Below are 15,383 nucleotides of genomic sequence, written 5' to 3'. Positions count from 1 at the left end.
AAATGAAGCTGATGATGATTGCCAGCAACTAAGTATTAATTAACAAGCACCCCCATTAACACACAGGGGCTCTGCTAGGACTCAGCAGTAAGGGAAGGGGCTCTGCTATGACTCAGCAAGTAAGGGGAGGGGCTCTGCTATGACTCAGCAAGTAAGGGGAGGGGCTCTGCTATGACTCAGCAAGTAAGGGGAGGGGCTCTGCTATGACTCAGCAAGTAAGGGGAGGGGCTCGGTTATGACTCTCCACAGTAAGGTGAGTTGACTGAATAAGTCATCAGACACAGACCTGAATATCTGCCTCCGTTGGTGGGTGCTCATGACCGTCTCGTCTTCCTGGATCCTGCAGTCAGAAGGTTAACTGTCACCATCCATAATTTACACACGCACTCAAACATTACTGTGCTTGGATGATGGGGAAAGCTATGCCATGGGATGTGGCACTGAAATATTGGTATGATAGTGTAGCTGGATGATGGGGTAGGCTACCACACACACACACACACACACACACACACACACACACACACACACACACACACACACACACACACACACACACACACACACACACACACACACACACACACACACACACACACACGCGTTAGTGTAGCTGGATAAAGGGGCTGGAGTGCTCACCTCTTTTCTAGTTGAAAATGATCTTGGCCCTAGAGGGAAAAAGAACAAGACAGGTCTAAATACCAAACGGTTCTTTATTTTTGATTTTGGATCAGACAAAGACATTTAAAATCATAACTAAGGTATAAATTAGTGCTGTTAATCCATTCAAAATAAATATAAGCAATTAATCGCACAATTAGCTGCAGTTAATTGTGAATAATGGCTTCTTTTCTTCTTAAGAGCTTGTAATAACGGACATTTCATGATTTTACATTTTAATACATGTAAAATCAACACAAATTAAGTATATTTAAATTGAAATACTTTTGTTAATTAGCATCTTATTAACTTTGAACTACAGATTTCCTATTAAATCTGAAAACTGACTGTCAGCTTGACATCGGTCGGTAGTTAGAGCGTGGTGTGCAGCCCGATGGATAAGTTCCGTGTCAGGTGCACCTTGGATGCCCACAGATGCTTTAACCATGATATGCAACAGAAATAACTGAACGAGCAGCTGTGTTAATTGCGTTAATTTGTTGAACACGTTCTATAATTCTATTTAATCGTTAAAATGAACATGTTCATTTTGACAGCACACGTATAATTGTTTGTGTTAACAACAAATAGTAGGAGAATGAGGTGTGATTGAATAGAAGCTCCTCTGAGTGGAAACGGACTGTACCGTTGTGTAGCACACCTTTCCCCAAATTAAACCCCCATCGTGTCTGACTGCAGCATGCTGTGTGATTGTTAATAATGTGGGCCTCACGTCTTGTGCAAATATTCGATCCCGCGCCCGTTGGTATTCCTCCTCTCTTTCCTCGATGGACTTGCTCCGCCTGTCGTCTTTTAGGCGCATTCGCATCTGCAACAACATCTGCAGCTTAGCAACACCACGCTTAGCAACAGCACTCAGCAGGTGGTAGAAGAGAGTGTGTGTGTGTGTGCATGTGTGAAAGAGACAAAATGTGTGTGTCTGTGTCTGGACCTCCACCTGTATCTGTGTGTGGGTGTGTGTGTGTGTGTGTGTGTGTGTGTGCGTGCGTGTGTGCGTGTGAGAGAAAGACAGTGATTGAGAGTGAGAATGTGTATGCGCGTGTGTGTGTGTGTGCGCGCGCGCGCATGCTGAGGCAAACACACCGAGCCGTCGTCTCTGTCCAGGCTGGAGTTATCTCGCTTCAGGATGTAGCGCTTCTGGAAGTCATCCGTCTTGTCGTCTTTGATATGTTCTGAAAACTTTTGTTCCGGTCTGAAGGGAGCAAGTCAAAAATACAGTGCATGTTGAAAGCTATCCCATGCATCATTTATGAACGCCCACATCAGGGCCCTATTCACCTGGCTAGAACACGTCTATCTGTTGCCAGGGAGAGAGAAACCCTGTAAAAGACCCCTCAACAACACTGCAATGGTCAATGATCAGTTAAGAATATAAAAAAAACGTACATTCTTGTATTGCTAGTTTTGTTGATGATGACTGATTTCCCCGTTTGATCGACGTTGTGGTCGAGGCCGAAGTAGGCGGCGACTCTGTGTAACAACATCCTGTGGTAAGACGTCATGGGGGGGAACTTTCTCTTCTGGCTTCTGGACACACAAACACAGGGAAACACATTCTGGTGACACACATATATAACTCTACACACAGAGGGAAACACATTCTGGTGAAACACACGCAAGCTGGCATTCACAGACATGTGGTCTCTGTCCTTCACATATAACCACACACACACACACACACACACACACACACACACACACGCACACGCACAGAGAGAATTGACGTGTAATTGTCCATGTGTGCTCACATATTTCTACTGCCAGACTTCCTGATTCTGCTTATTACCATGGATACCATTGATACCACAACAGGAACCCATTTTATGCCAATAAGAGAGCAGAGCAAATTTCACAGACAAATGGCTTTATATCTCCTCTCTGTGTTTCTGCTGCATTTACTGTAGAAATAATTACATAATGAAAAGTGTCTCAAATTGCGGCATGTGAACTGGATTCAGTACTGCTGTGAATGTGAATAGGAATGTCTGCTCAAAATAATCCATTTCCCTGACTTCTGATAGCTAACGTGTGAGGGGACACACACACACCAGGGGGACTCACTCATTATTGCTTATGAAGTCCAGAATGTCTTGCTCCAGTTTCAACAGCATCATCCTATCCCTGGGAACAACAGATTCCATTAGCATTCACTTACGGAGATGAACATGACATGTTTGTGAGTATAAACGAATCTTTAAATATAAGAATACATTAATTTACAAAGTTAATGTGAATGAGTGAGAGTGTGTGCGTGTGTGAGTGTTTGAGTGTGTGTGTGCATGTGTTTTTGTTTATCTTAAACCATGGCAGACAATGGCTACCTACCGGGGATTGTTTTTCAGCGTGTTTACTAAGAACTCGTGGAGATCGATGCCTGTGGAATCCGTGTAGTCTTGGCTGGAATCTGAGACACAGATAGCGACAACCACAAGAGGGGGGGGGGGGGGGGGAGAGAGAGAGAGAGAGAGAGAGAGAGAGAGAGAGAGAGAGAGAGAGAGAGAGAGAGAGAGAGAGAGAGAGAGAGAGAGAGAGAGAGAGAGAGAGAGAGGACAGACAGGAAGACAGACAGACAGAGAGAGATAAAGAGACGGAGGAGACAGAGATAAAGAGAGACAGAGAGATTAAAGCAACCGGCGCAGAAATGAAGAGAAGGAGGAGGAGGAAGAGGAGGAGGCAGACAGCAAAGCAGAGAGAAAAGGGAGGCAGACACACAGACAAAAGGCTTGGTTAAGCCAAGGCATTCATTTGCAGGAGCTGAGAGATTTTGCCGTCACCACCTCCAGATTGCGGGGGTGGTGTGTGTGTGTGTGTTTGGAGGGGGAGACAACAGCGCTCGCTCCATCTGCCTGAGTGGGAGTATGAGCTCCACATCAGAGCACTCAGTATTCTGCCTCCACATGCAAGTTCTCCCACACACACACACACACACACACACACACACACACACACACACTCCTCTCCTGTCTTTCTCCTCTTCACAGCTCTCCTCTGCTCCACTTTCTCTCATCCCACCATTCTTCCCCTCTTCTCTATTTTTTCCCCATCCTCTTCTTCTTCACTCCTCCGCCTTCCCTCTAGAGACTAACCGAAGAGAAGCAGTGTCTGTGTGTGTGTGTGTGTGTGTTTGAGTGTGTGTATGCATGCTTGTTATTAACACACTGCAGTCCAGTATCTTCCCTTAATTAAAGGATACACATTATCTAACTGACAGGAGAGCCTGCCTGCATACAACACTGCCTTTGAGAGTGTGTGTGTGTGTGTGTGTGTGTGTGTACACGTCTTGTTTCCCTTCCTCAGTCTGTGTTTTTCCGTGAGTGTTTAGTGTGAGGGCTCACACACACCATCAAGCAATGGAGAAATGGCTACACACACACACACATGGTTACAGAAAAACAATCCAACACATACCCGTGCATACTCCTATGTGTGTGCGCACCCACACACACACCCGTGCATACTCCTTTGTGTACACACAGATACACGTTAACACTGAGATAACACACAGAAACACACGCATGTACCCATCTACACACCTCTACAAACACCGCAAATTATACAAATTAACTCACACTTCTAACAAACACACACACACACACACACACACCTCTAGACAGCATCTTCCTTGGCATCTTCTCGGATTTCTCCGTCTTTTCGGCGCTCCTCTCCTTCTCCTCTTCATCTCTGACCGGCTGTTCTTCCGTCTCGAAGGACTGGGACAGCTGGATGTGGATCTTATCCTGCAGAGCGGAGAACAGGAGGAGCGGAGGACAAGAAGAGGAGACAGAGAGACACATTGAAGCAGAAGCGTCAGTAGTGTGTGTGTGTGTGTGTCAGGAGCCCGCTCCGTGATCAACAGGGCTCAGAACATCTCTGCCATTCACGAAGACAAGTGGAATTCACCTCATTTTAATCTCCTTCACTTGGTTGGGAGTTAATTAAAAGATATTAAATAATTAAAAGAGGGGTTTACATGCTTAGCTGTGCAAACACGTCAATGTGTGGGGCCCGCTTCTTTAAGCGCTTAAGGGTTTATTGCTGAAAAGCTGCTTCGTTTCCAATACAGCTTACAAGAAAACACACAGTGCTGCCGATACCGATAAGCTCCAGAATGCAAACACTTTGGCAATTAATCTACAGGATTACCACCACACACACCCACACACACACCTATCCCCACATCCTCCTCACTCCAACCATTCACCAAGCTAAACACCCTCCGAAAAAAAACCCAAACACATTTTTCCCAAGAACTTAAGAAAAACTATTTACAAAGATAAAGATGAGCGAACAGGGAAAGATGTTTTTCCTTCATCTGTCCCTGCAGGAGGAGCAGTATGAGGGTACACAGTGTGCGTAGAGTGAAAGTTCTGGCCTTTAAACATGTGAGGATGCAGAAGTGGAGCCTGCTGACAGTTGGGGAATAAACATCATCTCCTTGCAACAGGAAATACACACACATCTTTACTGTGGCATCACTACCATGATTAGGGCCAAACACATACGACTTTACTGTGGCATCACTACCATGATTAGGGCAGAACATCTTGTCATTATTTATTTACATTTCCGATTGTGTCGTTTTATTTACTGAAGGTCAGGTTGGCCTTTGTGTTTTTTTTCCGCCGCGGTTCCTACAGAGGCTGCTCTGGAAAGGCGGGCAGTGCCACAGCTGTGAACGCTCTCGGATCTGGCACGGGGAAACAACCCCCCCAACCCCCCCAGCAAGTGGCATTGATGCCAACAGGCTGCCAACCGCCCTGCCAGAAGTGGACTCACAAGGCACTGCGGCCCGGATCTGGGTGTTGATCGGGAGGACTGCTCCGGATCACAACGGAACACCAGATAGGAACCAGAGACAGCTGGTGCCTGGGTCGGGGGCGCTGAAGCCAAACAGCACACAGACAGGCACACACACCAGAGGAGCAGGTCTGGCTTAAAGGCCTCACACGGACGCAGGGCAGGATGGGGAGCTGTGTGTGTGTGTGTGTGTGTGTGTGCAGCTGCATGAGTGTTTACATTATTCTGGCCTCGCCCTCCCCCTCACCTCCGTTCTCCCTCCCTCTTTTTCCTCGATGGTTTTCTCTCTCCTACCACCTCCCCCCCACCCCCTCTGCCCTAGCTTGCCTACTCTTGCTCTCTCTCTCCTGTCTCCTTTTCTCCATCCTGCCGGGTGAAGAGAAACAGTCGGAAAGGAATAAGCAAGGTGGGATTAGAAAGGCTCAGTCTGTGTGTGTGTGTGTGTGTGTGTGTGTGTGTGTGTGTGATGAGAATAGGCAAAGAAAAAACTAAAAAGAATGGGGGAAAAACGAAAGACAAAGAAGATCTCTTGTCCTCCCAGGCCACCTCTCCCTCTTCTCTCTCCATGAGCAGTTCTCTCCCTCTTCCTCTCTCCTTCTCTCTCTCTCTCTCTCGCTCTCTCTCTCTACATGGGCAGCTCTCTCCTTCAACCTCTCTCTCTCTGCCCCTCACTCTTCCTCCTCTCTCTCTCCATGGGCAGCTCTCCTCTGTGGACACTATAAATAGAGGGTTTCTCTTCTCTTCTCTTCTCCCCGGAGAAAGGACATCTCATTCACTCGTTCAAGGACATAAATCTGATTAAAAACGTCTCCTGGCCTCGCTCTCCGGCAAGATATTCTGCAGTCCTTTCAGAGGGGTGGAAGTGGCCCATTATCAAAGCTCAAGGCAATGAAAGGAGAGAGAGAGAGAGAAATAAAGGAAGGAGAGGTGAAAAAAGTCTCTTCACGTCTTCTGATGAAAGGGAAGTGAAAGTGATGGAATAAAACACTCTAGGTTTGGTGTGGTCTAAAATGCAGCTTGTGTCAGTCATGATGTTTGAAGCCTGTGCTTGCACACACACACACACACACACACACACTTGGACACTGCCGGGTGTTGTCTTAATACGAGCTGCTATGGCCCAAGGCAAACTTCATAAAGCAGTCTGCGAGATGGGATTTCTGTAAAAAGGAACCAATTATATCAATCCATATCATCTCTGTGGCTGACAAGTGAAAATTGCATTTTTCTGCAGATGATGGATGTGTTCAATAGTGAGTTCAGGACTTGTGGACTCTGAGGGAATGGACACACACACAGCTCTATTATTGAGTTTAATGCTGACACTGGGAGAACTCTATTCTTGAGAGCAGCAGCTGGGCTGGTGGGTCCGCACCCTGACATAACTGCGCACGCACGCACGCACACGCACACAGGAAAGCGCTGGAGCTAAACATGATGGGCTTTCAGGTGATGGGGTGGAGAGGGGAGGGGTGGAGTGGAGTGGGGTCGGGTGGAGTGGGGTGGGGAGGGTGCTATGTTTACCTGGTGCTCTTGTGGCAGCTCGGCTATAGGGGGAGGTGGAGAAGAAGACTCTTCGCACACAGCCAGGCTCCGAACTAACTTTAACTTTGTATTAGATGGGGAGAGGGCATGATCAGTGAGGGTTAGAGAGATACAGAGACATATTCACGCACAATTAAACGCATCCACAACTCTTTATCAAAACACCACAAAAGACGCGCAAACCGACAACGCACAAATTCTGTCAGGCAAACACAACACCAAACTGAAAAAAAGAACACAATACACAGAGGCGACTAGGTTTTTAGATTTTCAGAGCTCAGGATACATTTCCTCAAATCATTAAAACTGGCATTCTTAGGTTAATTCATGGCCATAGTTATTTATTTTACAATCAGATCTTCTTGCATCTTATTTCTGAAAATCTGAAAATCAGAACTCATGCCAAAATACTGAGTGAAACACAATTCTCCATCAGTCAAACAAGACGAGTTACAATCAGGCCAAATCATTAGCAATAGGAAAAACAAAAATCAATCAAACCAACAACAACAACATCCCTTGGTAACCATGGCAAACAAACGGCATTCTAAAACAAAACAAACCACTACCCCGAGGTGATGTGTGCGAACCAAGCATAAACCAGGCTTAGATAAACACCCAGAGGGCCATGCCATCCAACCCTACCTTAGACCTTCTCACAGGTGGAGCAGCTGTCTGGGAAGCAGGCTGTGTGTGTACGTCACAGAATAACAACAGGAAGAAAGACAAGGACAGGGGGAAAAAAGAAATCACTGTTTGTTACAGAAAACCAAAAAGAAGAAAGAAGAGAAGGAAAAAAAAAAAATCATTGTTTGTGCCAACCGGAGTTGAAGACCATATCAGCACACATTTGGACAGACGCAATCATGACCCCTCCTGGGTGAGCATCTGGCCCCTGCTGAAGGAGCTGCGGTGGCATGAGTGAGCCGCCATTTTGGAAAGGTCTGGGGTGATGTTTTACGTGAGGGATCAGGGTTTGGGATCTCAGGTGCAATCTGATTGTGCCAAGAGGTGCAAACTCTTGCATTTTTATATTTTTGTACGACTTCTTTGACTTAAACTATGACCCTTTGTCCAGCATCCATGTCTGTTCTCCAAGACCTACCCTCCTAATAGCGTTTGCTGCAAACGTTTGTGAACACACACAAAGCACACAAAAACACTTTTGAAAATGTTTGCAAGCGTTTGACTCCGTTTGCCAATTTGAGCACACCTCTGGTGCCAGTGTGCAGGATGAGGGCACAGGAGGCAGCATATGGCTTGTGTGTATGTGTGTGTGTGTGTGTGTGAGGGATGGCAGGGGGATGCCAAGAGCTGGCCAGGCCTGTGGCAGAGGGCAGCGGAGTGAGACTGTGGAACAGGGTGTGTGTGTGTGTGTGTGTGGCAGAGGGGTGGGCTGGGCTGCTCACTGGACCTGGATTTTTCAGTGTGTGTGTGTGTGTGTGTGTGTGTGTGTGTGTGTGTGTGTGTGTGTGTGTGTGTGTGTCTTCATGTAAGGGTTGTACGACATGGGTATATTTTGAGATATAGCTGGGTTAAAATCTGGAATATAGGGGCGGAGGCTATGATAGTGAGGACCTTATATGGGCGGGAGGATGAGGGCCCTATATGGGCAGGAGGTGGGATAGTGAAGACCAATTATGGGCTTAATGCCAGAGGTTAGAAGAGTCTGTGGCCAGAGGCTGTCTGTGAGCCAGAGGCTGTCTGTGAGTCTGTGAGGCAGAGCTGTCTCTGTGGGCCAGAGGCTGTCTGTGAGTCTGTGAGGCAGAGCTGTCTCTGTGGGCCAGAGGCTGTCTGTGAGTCTGTGAGGCAGAGCTGTCTCTGTGGGCCAGAGGCTGTCTGTGAGTCTGTGAGGCAGAGCTGTCTGTGAGTCTGTGAGGCAGAGCTGTCTGTGGGCCTCTGCGGGTGACAGTGCTGGACAGCTCGAGGCTGCTGAGCTTCACACTCCGCCGGCTGGCAGCACAGACGGGCACGAGCAGGAGGGCCTGGCATGGAGTGCCTGTACCAGACGCCAACATGCGTGCACACACACACACATCCTTCAGACACAAACAAACACACACACACACACACACACACACACACACACACTTCAGACACAAATACACATCCTCTCATTGAGACACGCACTGATTCAAACAGCCTTATTTGGACCGACACACAAACACACAGATTTAAACACACTCATTCTATCACACACACACCAATACATTTGCATATTCTTGCTCTCAAATGCATACATCTACGTATGCACAAAGAAACATATTCATCCAAAGTCCTCAGAACACACACAAGCTGACACAAAGGAAAGAAATTGGTGCAAAACTGCACACACACTCTCTGCTGGGCTTTACACACACACACACACACACACACACAGATGTGCAGTCTGGATAATAAAACGTTGCAGGGCCTTTTCAGCTGGTCAGAGCTGATGACGATGAAAATCTGAAGCAGCAGCACATTCCTTCGGCAGCATGCAGGTGACAGTGAGCAATAATACTAGCTGCTAATAAGGTTTGGGTCTGGGCTTTGTGTGTGGGTGTGTGTGTGTATGTGTGTATGTGTGTATGTGTGTGTGTGTGTGTGTGTGTGTGTGTGTGTGTGCGCGTGTATGTATGTGTGCGTGTGCGTGTGCGTGTGTGTGCGTGTGTGTGTGTGTGCAAGTTTGTGTTTGAATGTGCATGTTTTGGATTGTGTGTGTGTGTGTGTGTGTGTGTGTACCTGGTTGTGTGTTTGAATGTGCGTGTTTGAATGTGCATGTTTTGGATTGTGTGTGTACCTCACTGTGAGTGTGTGTGTGCGCGTGTGTGCACCAGCAGAGCAGCTAAGTGGGCAGCAGTAGGAGGAGATAAAGAATTGCTGCTCTCAGCACTCCTGTGCCATTGCTACTGCACCTGACCTGCTCAACACAGAGATGGAGGGAGGGAGAGGGGGAGGGAAAGAGGGAGACAGCAACAGTGAGAGGGAGGGAGAGAGGGCAGAGTAAGAGGGAGGGAGAAGGAGAGAGGGACAGAAGAGGGACTGAGTGAAAGGGAGGGATGGATGGAGAGGGTGAGAGGAAAGATAGAAAGAAAGAGAGAAAGAAGGAAAGAAAAGAGGACAGGAAAGGGGAGAGGTAGAGAGAAGGGCAGAGACACAGCTGTGTGAGGAAGGAGGAGAGCAGCAGAAGAGAGAGAGGAGAGGAGGGGAGAGAGAGAAGAGGAGAGAAGGAAAGTAGCAGAAGAAAGAGAGAGGAGAGGAGGGAGCAGCAAGGGAGAGAGAGAGGAGTCGCAGAAGAGAGAGAGGAGGGGAGTAGGAGAAGAGAGAGAGAGGAGAGGAGCAGCGTGGGGAAAGAGGAGAGGAGGGGAGTAGCAGAAGAGAGAGAGGAGGGGGAGCAGCAGAAGAGAGAGAGGAGGGGGAGCAGCAGAAGAGAGAGAGGAGGGGGAGCAGCAGGAGAGAGAGAGCGACAGAAGCAGTGTGGGGAGAATTACAAGGCACTGTTCCATCGCAGGAACTAGGGGCTCTTACCAGGTAGCTCAATCGTTTACAGGAATGGCTCCCTAATCGGCCCTTTTAGCCTTTCGGTTTCCATGGCAGTGCAACAACTACGGCGTCTAGTCCAAGCATGATAAAATAATAATATATTTCTCCTGGCAGCACCAACATTAGTAAAACCAGAGACTTTCTAGATAACTTTAAGATTACCTCAATGTCAAGTCAACATCTGAATTTTGCCATGAAGTTGCAAACACTGGATTAAATGGCTTCACGTCACTGGGGTCAAAATATTCAACAATGTTTTTGGAACCACTATTCCTAAGTTTACAGTATCCAATGTCCTTAAATTCACTCTATTTAAACCTATTAACGCACATATCCTTATTTTTGACAGGTCGTTACCTATGCATACAGTATAGCGCTTTTATAATACCCTACCACACCTGATGTATGTATACACAAACATTGAACAAACGCACTTTGGAGAAATCTTCGTTAAGTTCAAAAAGAAGAGAATTTTAATCAACGGAGGCTATAAACCTAATAGCTGTTAAAAGAAAAAAAAAAATTATAGCTTGACGCTGGTTTCATAGCAGCTGTAATAACTTGATAAATTAATATACCAGCACCACCATGATAATTAAATTAAATTCAGCTGATGTTTGGCTTGTGTTCATTCAGTGATTGACCTCAACAGGCTAACTATGTTTACCTCTGGTCAATCTCCCTGGTTTTAGAAATGGCACTTCACCCTTAACCAGTGAGCATCAAGGAAGGAGGGGAGAAGAGGGGAGAGGAGAGGAAGAAGAGGTGTGACTCTTGCAAGGCTCACAGAAGGAGATGAATTCAATGTCAAGTCCACTGCCACACACAGACACACAGACACACACCTTTCTAATGTTTCTTTCTTTCGATCTCTCCCTTCCTCCATATAAAGAAGTGTCACCACATAGATAGAATAGCATATTTTTGAGTGTCCTCACCTGTACCTCGGTCTTGTCGTCATGGCAGCACTCTTCCGATTGGTCGGGCTCGCTGCTGGCTGCACGCGGGGGCGGGCTCTGGCTGACGGGGTGTGTAGGGGGTTGATTCTGGGCCGGCAGCGGGTCGGTTCCGGTGGGGGTGCTGCTGGTGTCGCTCGCGCTGGCGTCGCTCTCGGTGGCCTCCGGAACCTTCATCGCCTCGGGCCGCTCCTTGGCAGCGACGGTCTCAGACATCCTCATCAGAGATCAGACAGGGTTCACAGCCCAGCTCCTACCACAGGCACGGGACCTGCGTGCACACACACACACATCAGACAGTGTTCACAGCCCAGCTCCTACCACAGGCATGGGACCTAAACACACACACAGATCAGACAGGATTCACAGCCCAGCTCCTAGCACAGGCACGGGACCTGCACACACACACACGGCAGCCTACCACAGGCAGGGGACTTGTACGCACGCACGCACGCGCACACACACACACACACACACACACACACACACACACACACACACACACACACACACACACACACACACACAATAAAGCTGTGGTGGATTGTGCTAACGTAGCACTTGATCGTTAGTGGGTCGTTAAGAGGTTTGAAAACAAGGCGATTCAGTCTCTCACTTGTGCGCGAGTGCGTGTGTGTGCGTTGTTGGGACCAGGCGTTTTGGCTGGGGTTGGAGAGAAACATCTGGCCCATTATGGTGCCATCATCTCTAGGACACGTTAATTAAGCCTGGTCTACAACCTCTCAATTACCAACACAGGAGGAAGAGGACAGGTGTGTGTGTGTGTGTGTGTGTGTGTGTGTGTGTGTGGTTGAGAGAAAAGTGAATGAAGTCATCCTTGACAGCCTATTTCGATCTACTGGCTCACAGAAGTCTGTGTGCATCTGCTTTAAATAAATAAATACCTTAAACTTTTATACTTATGAATACTTTAAACTGTAATCCCTTTTATTCCTGCTCTCTATTCCTTCGATATCAATAAAAATGTCAATGAACTAAATGTTCCTTATTCAATCGCACAACACTAGTAGGAAGGATTCATCAGAGACAAACACTTCATCTGACACTGCATAAATCCTCTGCGTATAACCGAGACGGCTTGTGTTACTTAGCAGAGTTGTCACTGTTGTACCCGTACGATTTTCACCAGATTTAATTGTTGTGTGTCTGTGTGTGTGTGTGTGTGTGTGTGTGTGTGTGTGTGTGTGTGTGTGTGTGTGTGCGTGCTCCTTTGAAAGTGCAAATGTGTTTTAACCAATGCAGTCTCTGCTGCTTGTCCTAGAGCGAGTGTGTGTGCGTTCATGCATAGTGTGTTAGGGATGTGTGTCTCTTCCTTTTAATGCGATCTGATACGCATCTAGAGATATGGGCAATACATCTTAATATGGAACAATTCGATGCGATCCGATGTGATGCATTCTGATACAGTTCTTATAATTTGTTTAAAGTAAACATTCATTTTTAGTTTTACAAATTGAAATAGTATCTTTAACGTTAAAACTGGTTTCCGATTCTAAGAGTGAATCATTACCCCCACTGTGTGTTACCCGATGCCCGGCTGGTCTTAGTGCGTGAGTGGGTGAGTGGGTGTGTGTGTGTGCCTGCGTATCTTACCCGATGCGGTCTCTTCTGCTGGTCCTGAAGTGTGTGTGAGTGTGTATGTTTGTGTGTATGTGTCTTACCCGATGCGGTCTCTGCTGCTGGTCCTGGAGGGTGTGTGTGTGTATGTGTCTTACCCGATGCGGTCTCTGCTGCTGGTCCTGGAGGGTGTGTGTGTGTGTGTGTGTGTGTGTTTGTGTGTGTGCCTGCGTGTCTTACCCGATGTGGTCTCTGCTGCTGGTCCTGGAGGGTGTGTGTGTGTGTGTGTGTGTGCCTGCGTGTCTTACCCGATGTGGTCTCTGCTGCTGGTCCTGGAGTGGGGTCCTGCTGGGCGCTGGGGTGCGGAGGGGGAGCGTGAGCAGGAGCGTGGGCTCCGGGAGCAGGAGGAGTGTGTGTGGGGGCGCTGGGGAGTCTGTGGTGCTGAGCCTGAGTGAGCCGCAAGCTGGGGGAGAGTCTCCCATGTCCCTGTCACCAGAGGCAGCTGCAGGGCCCTGTCACGCCAGCACTGCCTGCCCACACGCCACTCATTCCCCTCTGACACCTGTCACACACACACACACACACACACACACACACACACAGAGAGAGAGAGAGAGAGAGACAGCAAGGGGCAGAGGTCAGTTTGATGAGCCAGGCCAAGGGCAGAAGGGTGCAAGTGTGAGGCACAAGGAGGGAATTCAAATCAAGTTGGTAAGCGAGCGGTGTGTGTGTGTGTGTGTGTGTGTGTAGGTCCTCTGATGCCGAGAGCTGAGGCATCAATCTTGCATGCGACAAGAAATGGAAGTTTTTTTTTTTTTTTTTTTACAGAAAAGACTGACAAACACACAAGCAGGCTTGAGTGACAACATTGCCTCCCCCGCAAACACACACACAAATATTCTAGAGGCACAGCATTTCACACAAAACCTAGACAAGACACTCTCCCAAGATGCCCTCTAACTGCAAGGCCTGGACAAGAGTCCTTGTCGACACAAAACTGCCGGTTGAGATAAAAAAGACCTGAGAGAGTAGTGTGTAGCAGCGGGCATCTGCTTAACTCACAACCCAATTTTAAATCACGAAATCTTTCGATATCTTTCCAAGAAACAGCTTTTTTACAGAATGGAAATCATGTAAAGTGCGCTCTAATACCGGGCATTAACTGTTAAAGGCCTGTTTTAGTGGAATGTCTTCTTCCTGCCTGCCTGTTTCAGGACCATTAGCACTCCATCAAGAACACAAGGTTGGAGAGGGTAGAGAGGCTCTGGAATCCCAGAATGGATACATTAGTTTTAACTGCCGTAAGTCTGAACAAATGTATCATTATTTGGTGTATCAGTCACGTATTGCGAGCGAGCAGAAATATTGCGATGTCACCGTATTGATTGTTTTTATTTATTATATTATTTGCAGGGGAAGACAGAAGGGCTGAGAGTCGGCCTTGGCTTGGGACGGCTGGCACCCCGGTCCCTGATCCACATCTCCCTCTGGTCCCCTGCCACTAATCCCCCATCCTCTTCCCCCCTCACTCCCTACGGGCACGGGCCCAGGATCTAACACCGATCTGGCACGCATACAGGCACACACACACACCGCCTGAGAGTTGGCTCCTGTATGCCCAGCTGGACCCAGGCTAGCCAACACACACACACAAAGTGCACACACACACACACACACACACACTTGGATGCCAACTTGGGATGACGGAGGAAGGAAGGGGGGAAAAAAAAGGTCAAGTGGATTGCACTCTTCACTTCTTATCCATTCTACAATCGCTTCCAAACTCTCTGTGCCCTCAAAGCCAAGTAGACACAGCCCAGAGGGGTGTGTGTGAGTGTGTGTGTGTGTGTGTGTGTGTGGGGGGGGGGGGTGGCATCAGAGGACCTGGAGCTCAAACAGGAGTCAAGGGAGCGGGAGCGGGAGCGGGAGAACAAGACTCAGCCAACACCCTGGAGCTCACTGGCAGTGCCACAGAGAATGCAAGAATTGTGCACACACACACACACACACACACACACACACACACACACACACACACACATCTTGGTATTGATGGGCAAGTCTTTCTGGCAGACAGTGTTGGACAGAGAGAAGTGGTGTGTGAGAAATAAAGAAAGAGATGGACAAAGAAGGGGACGAGTGAGAGAGAGAGAGAGAATGAAGAGCCATGGTGCTTTTCTACCCCTGTGGAGCTCTAACAGCTCTAAACCAGCACAGACGCCACATTAATCACGCTTACACACACACACACACATCCACCCACACACCCACAAACACACACCATCATATCCATAACCACAC

The 15,383-nt window shown here is 47.9% G+C and overlaps 1 protein-coding gene across 4 annotated transcripts in view; it reads right to left on the bottom strand.

The window, feature by feature from the left end:
* Positions 1–15,383, bottom strand: part of r3hdm1 (R3H domain containing 1) — a 48,731-nt gene that overhangs the window by 24,019 nt on the left and 9,329 nt on the right. For 3 of the 4 annotated variants that reach the window (XM_080834506.1, XM_080834507.1, XM_080834508.1), the window contains exons 2-13: positions 13,391–13,644; positions 11,487–11,775; positions 7,669–7,710; positions 7,003–7,086; positions 4,286–4,418; positions 3,007–3,085; positions 2,743–2,802; positions 2,068–2,208; positions 1,765–1,873; positions 1,394–1,489; positions 640–668; positions 287–340 (exon numbers count right to left, since the gene is read on the bottom strand). In XM_080834506.1, the coding sequence (XP_080690632.1) occupies positions 287–340; positions 640–668; positions 1,394–1,489; positions 1,765–1,873; positions 2,068–2,208; positions 2,743–2,802; positions 3,007–3,085; positions 4,286–4,418; positions 7,003–7,086; positions 7,669–7,710; positions 11,487–11,726 (1,067 nt within the window). In that variant the 5' untranslated portion in view covers positions 11,727–11,775; positions 13,391–13,644. The remainder of the gene's footprint in view (positions 1–286; positions 341–639; positions 669–1,393; positions 1,490–1,764; positions 1,874–2,067; positions 2,209–2,742; positions 2,803–3,006; positions 3,086–4,285; positions 4,419–7,002; positions 7,087–7,668; positions 7,711–11,486; positions 11,776–13,390; positions 13,645–15,383) is intronic. The other variant, XM_080834509.1, reaches the window with a different exon arrangement.

Source organism: Sprattus sprattus (assembly GCF_963457725.1).
Source record: "Sprattus sprattus genome assembly, chromosome: 3".
Classification (NCBI taxonomy): Eukaryota; Metazoa; Chordata; class Actinopteri; order Clupeiformes; family Clupeidae; genus Sprattus; species Sprattus sprattus.
The sequence above is the reverse complement of the archived record's forward strand: the minus strand, read 5'-3'. Positions and strand labels throughout refer to the sequence as shown.